This window comes from Lissotriton vulgaris, chromosome 9 (assembly GCF_964263255.1).
Source record: "Lissotriton vulgaris chromosome 9, aLisVul1.2, whole genome shotgun sequence".
Taxonomy (NCBI): domain Eukaryota; kingdom Metazoa; phylum Chordata; class Amphibia; order Caudata; family Salamandridae; genus Lissotriton; species Lissotriton vulgaris.
The window spans coordinates 342,298,100-342,310,310 of NC_141697.1; the positions used below are offsets into that span (position 1 = coordinate 342,298,100).

At 40.0% G+C, this 12,211-nt stretch overlaps 1 protein-coding gene across 1 annotated transcript in view; it reads left to right on the plus strand.

Moving 5' to 3' along the window:
- LOC147690097 (sodium/potassium/calcium exchanger 4-like) overlaps nucleotides 1-12,211 on the plus strand; it is a 609,516-nt gene that overhangs the window by 369,444 nt on the left and 227,861 nt on the right. The window contains exon 6 of the mRNA XM_086936639.1: nucleotides 8,395-8,498. Within this exon, the coding sequence (XP_086792765.1) occupies nucleotides 8,395-8,498 (104 nt within the window). The remainder of the gene's footprint in view (nucleotides 1-8,394; nucleotides 8,499-12,211) is intronic.

Sequence of the window (12,211 nt, forward strand, 5' to 3'; positions counted from 1 at the left end):
GACAGTCATATGATTGGCCCTCTGTCTTGTGCACCATATCCAAGATTGAATTCTCAGTCCTTTTTATCCAAAGTTACGGACATGTTGCTTATAATAATAAAACAGTCACGATTATTGGATTAATTGTCATTGCCCTAAAAAACATAATCTTATACCATAAGTGAGTTTTTCATAGCATTTAATGATGAAATTGTGATACAATATGATAATTATACAATTCATAATCAATGTAGCTTAATGTGATCCTAAAAAAACATTAACATTTTAGACCTTTCTTTTTCCGTAAATAGCTAACGGTAAATTAAAATCTACTAATTCCAAATACAAATATTCGTGAGCTGTCAGTTTCCTGTATTGTTAGGGCCTTGAATATTTCCTGGTCATCAACCCCAAGCAAAGCATATTTATCCATTTCCTTCAGAAACTAGCATATTCTGGGCAAAAAAAGGATATGTGCAATATCTTCTTCAGCGTCTAACCCACATAGGGTGCATTTGAGTTTCTTTCCTCCTACTAGTTCAGATACCCACTTAACTATAAAAAAATTAATCTGGAAAATCTCATAACATAAATTCATGTATAGGGTTTTTGCTAATTGGGGTTGAATTTCATCCCAAACAAATTCAAAGCTGGGGATTGATTTAAAGGTTAAAAATTGTATAGTAAGTCTTCCCGCTGTAGAATCTAATGTCACCATATTCACGACAAAGTTCCAGTAAGTGCTCTTTAGCTCCGTTTTAGAAACTACTGTCAGTGAGGTAGGGTCTGTCCAAATCTACTTAGAGCCAGCTTAAAAAAACAGTTTCTCAAATGACTAAACCATGGAAATGTAAATTGTCATCAAGTTCCAATAATTCTCTCATCCCTTGTCTTTATGATTTTAACTCTTCTGTAACCCACATCCTAGTCCAATATAGTAGGGGTCTCAGTATAACTAAATACTCTACTCTTTTGATGCCAATGTTGTAAAACAGGGGAATCAAAGTAGTATTTTGGGGACGAGATGTAAAAGTCTGCATTATTTTATTTTCACATAAAAGTTATTAGTTCAGATTTTCTCCGCCCCCATAGCTCAGATCCAAAGAGGACTGCTGTTTAGGCTCTGTATTTTTAAACCTCCAATGTCAGGGAGATTGCCTTGATTTCAGTGGCTTGTAATTTCTTCACAATTGGCATGCAGTTTTGTATTAAGACTGTTTAGGCTTTGTTTAAATGTGGTTTCCAAGATCATTTTGAATCAATTGTCATACCAAGGTATGTAAAATTATTTACATGCTCTAATGGTGTATGATTTAACACTATTTCGTTTTTTAAAGCTTTTATGTGCCCATGTATATAGTCTTGTTAGGGTTTATTTCTAGTCCTTTTGATCCGCAATACTAGCTAAAACTGTCTAATATTCTTTGTAGTCGCCTTGTAGTCTGGGACAACAGATTTGTGTCATGTGCAAAGGTTAATGCACATATGTGGATCCCGCCCAACTCCGGTGAATCATGGGTACCTTTTTGTCAGTGCTGTACTAAATCATTTACATACAGTATAACCAGGGTAGGGGCGAGGACACAGCCCTGTCTCACTCCCCTCTTGACAGGGATGGCCTCTGTAAGTTCTCCCCCCGGACCCCAAAGTACTTTGGCGAAATTGTCTTGGTGAGGTCTGACTATTTGAGTCAGGATCTTCCGTGACACTCCCTGTTGTGGCAGGGATTCCCAAAAGAGATCCCTTGGTACCAGGTTGAACGCCACATCAGGTCTATGAATGCGGCATATGTGTCCTGCCTTTCATATATTTCCAGGCTATACAAGATAATCTAAAGACCTGGTCAATTGTACTAGTTTTTGTTCTAAAGCTGGCCTGGCATGGTGAAATGATGTCTTTCTCTACCATCCACTCATTTAGTTTGTTCAAAACCTGTTTAGCATAGACTTTTTGAAGAGTATCTATTAGGCACTTCTTTTAACTACCCTCTCCCATCTCTCTCCTCAGTCTCAAGCATGTTGCCACAGTCTCACCTCAAGAGAATGTGATGACCTGGTGAACACAACACATCACCCTCCTTAACAAAACATAAAAGTACTCATACAAAACACATTACACATGTTTAAAAGATTCTACAATTAAACAATACCAAATGTAAAACATAATATCAATAATTAAATACAAATCCATGAAAACAATTCTCCGCTAAATATAAAAAAACACTCTAAAGGGCTCTGTAAAATTACTCCCAACATTCTCTTTCCTCCTTTGGTCTTTCACTTTGACAAAATCACCAACCAAATGCTTTACTTCATTAACACGATGCTTACTATTATAATAACGTTTGTACTGCTCCTGTGATTTGCTTATAATTACTTTAACTTTATTTCAAGATACACATTCTTGCCTCTCCCATTACATCCATGCTTGGTTGTCTTTGGTGACCAGATCTCTGCCCTTGAGAATCTTCAATGGATAATACCCTGTGACTCTTTAGTAACACACTGTGGACCATTGTCATCCAGAAACTGCACAACAGTATTTGAATCCACTCACATTCACATCCAGTTCAGGCCACTTTGAACATAAATCAAACAATTCAAGAATATACTGACCAACTCCTTGTTGATCACAACCTGGCCCAAAAATTTCAATTTGAAGCTGTCCCAAGGACTACCAGGGCGTTCTTGTGGAGACAAAGGCAATCTAAATGTTACCAAGCTTTTATTTGCATGTACGCCCTCAACACGCTCGTGCAAATCTTTCAACCTCTAAGTCTATGCCTTGCTACCTTAATTTACCTTAATTTTCTGCTCATTCTTAATGATACCTAGGTTTCTTTCTTGGATAATCTCTAACACTTTCACTCTTTGGGCCCAATTCACAAGGGTAAAATGAGACAAAAGTCTAACTTTTTGACTTGCGGTATTCACAAAGGGCATTTACTACTTGTAAATGCCCTTTGCTAATATTAAAAAGTAGTAAAGTTCAACTTTGGCATTAACAAATGGCATTTACGAGTAGTAAATGCCCTTTGTAAATATCAAAAGTCGTAAAGTTAGACTTTCATCTCATTTTACCTTTGTGAATTGGGCCCTTAGAGTTTAGGATGAAATTAATCCGATCCCTAACAACAGAACTCCACTTTGTTCCCATGATAATTCCCTGAGATGTTTAATGTTGGCCCTCATAAAGTTCTTGTCAGGCAAACTGTTCAATAAGTATTATTTCACTTGACATACATTTTTATCTGATTCATAACATTTTAACCAATGGTCCATGGTTATGACTTCAGTGATTGGACCTTCCGCTGTTGCCGCATGCATGTCTTGCCATTGATCATTATCATAATATTCTGGATGTACCATGTTACAACGCATACCGTTACAACTACCTACTATTACAACGCGACCATTACAACGCATACCATTACAACGCATACCATTACAACGCATAGCGCTTTGAGGTGCTGGATAGTGGTAAGTATAATTTACTATTCTAACTCCAGTCCCCGTGGACACTAGGGAAGGTGTTGGATAGTAAATTATACTTATTCCCTATCCTAGAGCGCCCCCAGTGCAATGCGTTGTAATGGTATGCGTTGTAAAAGATGCGTTGTAATAGTAGGTAGTTGTAAAAGATGCGTTGTAACAGGTGTATACCTAATATTCTACATGTAAAGGAGCACTGCTCTGGTAATCTGCAACTTTACTCCTTGATGCTGGTAAATATTGTAATTTGTAAGTGTAATCTAACAAATTTAAAGATAATCTGGTTATTCTTGGTGCTGCTTTCTCCTTTCCAGCTGTGGAGAGTATTTTGGTGAGTGGTTTGTGGTTTGTATGGTTTGAGAATTCCGAGCACCAAATATATTGTCGGAATTTTTCAATTCCCTACACACATGCCTTCATTTCCCTCTCCATAATAAAGAATTACTCCTCCGTTGGAGAAAGCGAATGTGAAGCATACAGGATTGTGCATTCTTGTGAGTTTTCTCCAATTTGTGAAAGATCTACGCCCTACTCACAACCACTAGCATCAGTGGTATTAATGGTTTTGACAGAGGAGTCAAACCCTTGTAAAAGAATGGCAGAAAAAATGTCACTCTTGATGCAATCAAAGTAATTTTGATGAATACTGTTTCAATCAAATTTTCTAGAATTCCTCGGTAATGGTCTAATATCAACAGATTTTCCTGCCAAATCTTTAAGAAATATTTAGCAAAATTCAGCTAACCCAAGGAAAGATCTGACATCATCTTTGTAAATAGGAGTAGGAGCTTTCTTAATAGCTTCCACCAATTCTTTCTGGGATAAAATACAATTTTCTAACATTTCATGTCCCAAATATGTGATGGGATTAAGTGCAACACAACACTTCTTAATCTCTGCAATTACCCCTTTGTCACTCAATACCTTCAATACTCTCCTCACTCTACAATCATGTTCTTCTCTATCTTTACACATGGTCTCATCTTGAAAAAACACAACTGCTTCTAGATCTTTGAAGAGTTGATACATCAAGCATTAAAACACAGCTACGGCTGATACCATCCCAAACAGCTTGCATTTATACAGAAAACACATAAAAGGTGTGAAAAAGCTGTCAAATACTTACTCTTAGGGTGATGAGGTACTTGATGGCAAGCAGAAGTGAGATCTAGTGAAGCAAAGCACTTACATCTGTCAGTCACACTTGTTAAATCACATAAATCTATGCAAAGCCTCACTTTGCCATTAGCCTATTACACTACTACCAAAGGAGCCAACCATTTACCAGCTTCGATTCTCTCTATGATCTTTTCTTTTTCCAATTGTTCCTTAACTTCATTTCTGATACAAAATGATATATTTCTCACTTTGACAATGACATGAGTGTTTATATCCTTCAACTAAATCTTATATTAAAAACCTTGCAATTCACCATTATTCAGTGAAAATACTTTTGAAAATGAATTCTGTATTTGTTGCAAAACAAATTCTTCACTGTTTGAAATCAGAACATGTTCGACAGTATTCAGGTTTAATATGATACCAAGATTTCTCTGATCTAACCATCACATAACTGACGGCCCGTTTTCAGCAACATACGATTTCCCTTCAGTTTCTGTGCCCTTAAAGTCAAACTCGTCTATTTGATACCAGGGCATGGGTATTGGTTCACAAATGAAACTCATGTGTGTACATCAGTGGACACTAAATCATCTCCTAGGGTATCCCTGAATTTATCATTCCATGTTCTCCGATTCACAATTGTGGAGGGAGAACCAGATTCAGCTACTATATCAACTTGGACTCCACTCAAAGTGATAGAGCAGACTGGCTTGGTTCTTGAACATGCATTCAATCCCACCACATCATGATTAAGACTCAACACACATTTTTATCTCTTCATTAGTGTCTTGATCTGGAGAAGAATCTGATCAATCGTTAACCATTTTAGCATCAGATTTTTGTTCAAAGGGCTTTGTCACATCTAAAGTTTTAGAAGGCACAACTTTTCACACATTTTCTTTCTGTCCGTGTTTAAAAAAGCTGCTTTAACACACCTCTTTGAAAGTTCAGCCTTTTGTGCAATGGTAATTGCATCTTTCAGGGCTAAATCTCCAGTTGCCCATAGTATTTCCTACACATTGATATCATTAGTGTAAATGACGATTTGATCTCAGATAAGATCGTCATGAATGTTTCCATATTTACATAATCTTCAATATATTCTTATGATTATTGTTTGTTTCCATTGGCAAAATATTTAAATTGTCAATTGAAATCCAAACAGATGTTGTGAAATTAACATCAAGATTTTCAAGAGCATTTGTGAATACAACCTACCTGTTGGAGCTCTATTTTTTTGGCAATTGTTCATACACTCTTGAGCTTCAGGACCATCAGTGTGAAGCAGTATTTTAATGGGAGACAATTCTCCCCCCAAGTCTTCTATTGTTACACCATAATTTGAAAAAATAAGCTTTCCATTGTGGCTATTAAATCACTGGCTCACTTGGTGAAGGTGTTAGAGAGTACTTGATACTTCAATTTGTACTCATATTTCATATATGGAACTTGCCCGTAAGTACACATTAGAAGGTTTTTCAGCGAGAGGATTACAGAGCTCTTATCGAATTGAACACTGATGAATACTCTTGTGATATTTAGCAAGGAAAGATAGCCCATAAAACCATGCCGGTTCCAACACTATGAAGCGTCATGCAATAAATTCTGAGGTGCACCCATCTGATGTGTTGAACCAGCAGAAAGTGCGTGGGATACGGATGTATGACGTTACAACGCATACTTTTACCACGCATACCATTACAACGCGGTATTTACAACGCATACCGTTACAACGCATAGCGCTTAGAGGTGCTGGATAGTGGTAAGTATAATTTTATATTCCAACTCCAGTCCCCGTGGACACTAGGGAAGGTGTTGGATATAAAATTATACTTATTCCCTATCCTAGAGCGCCCCCCAGCGCAATGCGTTGTAATGGTATGCGTGGTAATGCCTGCGTTGTAGTGGTAGTGCGTGGTAAAAACTTCGTTGTAAACGTTGTATACCGTGGGATACTTATTTCAAGGCTCTGGAGAAGGTGTGAGGTACTGCACAAGATCAGTAAGTTAAATATAGGATTGAACATGGGACCGTTACGCACTGACAACAGTCATTTACAGTAAAACAGCCACAAAAGTTTAAAGGTACTCATGGCTGAAACAGTAAAGTTGGCTAATGATTAAGTTGTGTTTGAGTGTAGTTGTCAGCAAAAACTGTTCCGTTGATGGTCATGAGGCACAATGGATTTTGCCATTCAACATTATTCTGTAGCATGAGTTTGCTGAGGTTCATCAATCATCACCATTCGGTAGTAAATTTAACTCCGCGCAGACAAAGTAGAATATAAGGAATTTATTTCCAGAGATAAAAACCTTTACAGTAATAAAACCTCAACGCGCAAAGCAGAGTATACTTCTTTTCACTCTTGTTTCTCCCGATCTCTCTCCAGCACGTCATCACATTCTCATTTCAAGAGAATGTGATGACCTGGCAAACAGGACAAGGACTGGCTTGGACACCTTCCTGTACATAAACAATCATGCATGGCATTTTGCGGTTTTTATGTGTGCTGCACAATGCAGCACACATAAAAACTGCAAATACGAGGAGAAATAAGCATTTCTCTGTTTTGCGCCTTGTTAAGACCAGCTTTTCCATGGTCTTAATTTTGGAGCTGCCCCATTTTTATGCCACTCTTATAAATATAAGGCAGCGTCAAAATCAATGCCCACCGCAACACCCGTTGCTCACCCCTTTCACGCTAATTATAGAATGAAAAGGTGCCTTATTTACAAGCCAGCATTAAACAACGGTCAGTTTCTTAACACTGCCTTGTAAATAGGGTGAAGCCCATATCACAATCACAACGTCATAAAAGTGACTTCTGGTGGTGATAGAGGCTTGTAAATATGCCCCTTAGTCTCGCCAACGAATTGTAAACTTGTGAGTACTTTCTAACACTTGTGATTCTCTCATTTTCCACTTTACCTCCGTAGGTAAGGCAGTAAACAAGTCAGTGACACTTTCAATGTGTGCTTTTGGGATAGGAAAGTGTAATAATTTGAGGATGTGTAGGGAGAGGGTTTTGTGAACATGCACTTTGTAGACAAAAAGGAATTTGTTTACTTTCACAATTATACCACACCTAGACCTTTAGATTCTCAGCTCAACAAACAATTCACAATACTAGGCATTCACCTGTAGTTTAAAAAAACTAAACAAATGCATAATTCTGTTTTTTTAATGGCCGTACGGACCAGACTAAGAGGTTGCAGTAAATTCCAATTCTTTTGCAAATCAGTTTGTGCAGGGATCTGAATTCCATTGAATTGCATTGTACACCTGAAGTATTTGCTCCCCACAGATTTTTGCAAGTCACACTGCCGAAATTCATCTGGGGAAACATGTAAAAAAAAACATAAGATGCAGAGTGTAGTACTATAAATGTTGATCCTGCATTCTATGTCTCATTTCCAAGTACAAAACTCCTGGTAAATTCGCAATAATGATAATCTGTTGTCATGCCTATGATTTTGCAAAATTGTATTGGGGAAATTGTCTACAAGGGCTTTGTGTACTAAGATTCTACAAACTTAGTAGCATGCAAGGAATCTCGTTTGCTGTATTTTGGTCATGTATAATGTATGTTCAAAAGTCTTTATACTGTAGGCACGTTCTCGTGTATGCATTTTACATAACATTTCACTAGCGAGTAGCAATGTTTGAGGGAAAATGTAGTGTATGAGACGTACAAGCACCCCGCATTTTCCTCAGGCAGTGAAGTGGGTGGGCTAGAGGCGCATGTACCTATCTGATTTTTTCCTGACAACTGAAATGACCCGGACTTTCCCTCTCTTTGCAGGTGTCTTCATCACACATGGGGATGTAGGAGTGGGGACCATTGTGGGGTCAGCTGTCTTCAACATTCTGTGCATTATTGGGGTCTGTGGAATATTCGCGGGGCAGGTACGTGTGCTTTCTTCCATTACAAATGTACTGATCATTTATGGATACCCTGCTCTAATGGGGGCACCTTGGGCATAATACACCACACACTTCCATTCCAAACATCTGTGCAGATGAGATGTTGCATGAATCCCATTAGGTCTCAACTTTAGTTATTATATTAATACAGGATTTAAGCAATAGACGTTTTGTCTGAGCATTGTACCTGGTGAGGTTGCGTCTGTTGGAAAGAGATCTCCTACAATAACAAAGGAATTCCATTGCTGAAAAAATTTAATGGCTGGGGGCAAAGATGTTGTGTGAAGGAAGGGGCTAATGATCAATGGATGGTCAGCTTGTAAAGTGGTTGAATATATAAAGCATCCATGAACAATGGGAGTTAGTGATCATTGAAAGTGGTCCAGTGATAATATACATCTTAATGCAAGTCCAACCGGGTTGAAAGATATCTACTTAAGAAAACATTGCACCTTGCTCCTCAAGAAACATTTTACGTTTGAAGACATCATTCGAATATGAATTGACTAAAGACATAATAATAAGATAAAAACCAACCACTTACCTTGACAATATTGTCCATGTCAATAACTTTTAGACAATACTGTTACACGTTGATATTTGAAAGTCAGTACTGTGGCCCCACATCCCTCAACATTGAAATGCTAGTGATAGTGGACAAGATGTTACACACTATTTGACTGCTGGTGGCATCACAGGACTGAGGCTTTTGTCATTGTTAGCCTCACAACTGCCTCCAGCATGATGCTGTAGGGCTTGGAGAAGAGCAATGAGGAAACTGTAGAAGTGAACCTGACTCATGAAGGCCTCTTTACTTTGTGTTCTTCCTAGTTGTTCCTACTGCCCTCTTAAGCCCCAGCACCAGGATTAGTAAATGCAGTGGCAGAAGAATCAAATGGCATGAGAGGAGTATCTTCGCCTACTAATGGCTATGCGAAAAGTCATAGGTGTGATAGTTCAAAGATCACCATGTGCAATTTCATCTTGCCTTTAATTTTTCAAAATGTATGAAGGATCTTTCTTGCCTTCTACACCCAACTTCATTTCATTTTCCACCCTGGACTTAGTCACATGACTGACGAATCAACTTGGAAGGGTGGAAAAATTAAAAGTTGATCTGAACTCACATTTTTATGCCCTAGACACAGGACAAGTAAATCTCACAGGTTGATTTAGGACAGTTACCTTACATGTTCAAGTAGCAGACAGGTCCAGGAAGCAGACAGGTTGCACTGGTTTTCCTTCACATTCACCAATCAGCCCTAACCCTACAACTGTGGGTTGTTCAGAGACAGGAAAATGTGCAGTGGTCGGGTTAAGGTGAACGTGTATCAACACATTTTTCTCAAGTTTCCTTCACATGGAAAACATTATACTTTGTGAGGAAAGGCCTTGCAACCCTTGGTTAATATAGCGCTGTTTGGGGGCACTTTCTTATACTCACTCCACCACTTTCTACGACTTGAAGTACACACCAGTTTAGAAGTTCAATTAGCGTGGGAATAGCCACTACCAATGTTTGTATATGCACACTAAGCCATGGTGAGTGGTCACCACATTGTCAAAGCCAACTTCCAAGTCACTCTCATTGGACACATTTTTTCTTCATCCCCAATCGACGCTCATGAAAGGTCAAAGTCGGGCTTCATGGTGGATTTATCACAGCAATATATGCCATCTCTACCTCTGAATGTCACGAGAGACTACGGGGCCCATTAGGATGGCGGGCGGATCGCCCTCGCCAGCCTGACGGTAGCCACCGCCGGCCTGGCGGGGGCGATCCACCCGCCATCCTTTCTCTAAAGACCCACCACCATATTAGGATGGTGGGGGGGGGTCGGGGAGGGGGGGGGGGTACCGCGGCGGACGGTAAGACCGTCCGCTGCTTTTCCGTCCCGGCCGCAAGGCGACCGGGCGGAAAAGGTAAAATATGGACAGCCATATTATGATGGGCAAATTTGAATGCCCTTCGGTGGCGGCAATGCTGCCATGGCAAGGCATGCAGAGAATCCCTTCGGGGGGCGGTTGCGGGCCCCCAGGGCTCCGGTGGGGTGGGGGGTGCACTATGCCCCCCCCCCCTGCATTTCAAAGAGTAACATGGCAGGCACCGCGCGGTGCCTGTCATGTTGTGCTTTGAAATGCACAACGTGCATTTTTACCATTGCGGCGGGCGGCGATTTCAGCACCGCCCGCCTCAATGGTAAAAATACAGGATGCGCACGCCAGTGTGGCGGGCGCATCCTAATTGCCAATGCGGGACCGCTGCTCCTATGGTGGGCGGTCCCGTTTTGCACGGGGATGGCGGGCGGGCAAAGTCCGCCCGCCATCCTAATGGGGGCCATAGTCTGTGGTCAGGAACTCAGATTAGCAGTGAAAGGTGCAATTTTTCCTAACAACCAACCCCAATATCATCACATGGAAGCAAATAAAGTGCTGTTGCTGTGATCTGTTGATGTCTGCAGGTCATAAGTCTGACTTCCAGCAGGGCCAGCTCAGCCTACCAGTAACTTACAGCATTTGAAAATAGCAAACATTGAGGACATTAGGCGCCCAATAAAAATGAGGTATTGCTAATATAATTTGTTTTTTGTAAAGGGCGCTATCGTGCATAAATGAGAGTCTTCTGGTCCTGTCCAATGTCCCGCATTGGCTTTCCTAATTGAAAACGGGCGGTCTCAACCGAGACGCTCAGAGCCAGACTTTAAATTGCTTCCGGACTGTAAGCAGATTGGGCCATGCCCTAGGGTGAAGAGTTAGCCAGTACCAAAGGGTCTGGGAAAGAGCCATCAAATGTCATATCAAATGATCGCCTGTCACCAATTCTTGCCCGGTTTGTCATTTTGTGCAAACATCTGAACAACCTCTGTCCAACCAGTTTTGCCATAAACTGCCCCTAACAACTGCTATTACATAGTGCTTTATAAAAAAAACACTACACTCTTACCCAGCAGCTAATTTACAATCCAAAGCATCAAAGTTAATTGAAGAGGGCTGTTTACAAGAGCAACACGATGGGGGCATTGAATAATAAACAGATAGGAATGCAACTCCCTAAGAAACCTATTTTGAAATCCCATCTGGTTACATTAACTTGCGCAATGCTCTTTGGATAAAACGGTTTTTTGGGCAAATGGATATATAGGCTGACTAAAGTCACACATATTATTTTTATATGGTAACAGTTTTCTTGAGTGGGACAAACTAAGACTTGCTTTGTCAAGCTAGCTCTTTTAGTACCACGGAGCGAGTACATTGGTAATAGGATAGTCATAACTAGTCAATTAATTCTTGATCACCTGATCCAGTTCCATTTCTCTTGCCTGTTTAAAGTGCCCGTTTTCTCATTTTCAGCCGATCAGAAATATTGATAAATCACCACATTACCACTGTATTGTTATGATTTATTTAGTCTCTTTCTGGTGTGACAATATTCACCAAAAAAATGCAAAAGCCATCAAAACCTGTTGATGCATTTAATGGGCAAATAATACATTGTATGCGCGTGCCTTGTTGCAGCTACTCTGGCTGCACTTGGTGTTGATGCAAACGCTTAAAGTTTGTACGGATTAGTGAATCTTGTTTAGGGACAGTATTTCTTTCCTTTTACTCACACCATGGCCAGACAGAGATGTTACTTCAATAATAGACGAGGGTCCCTGGGAACAAAATTGCTAGGATAGGGGGGGCAGGGAGCA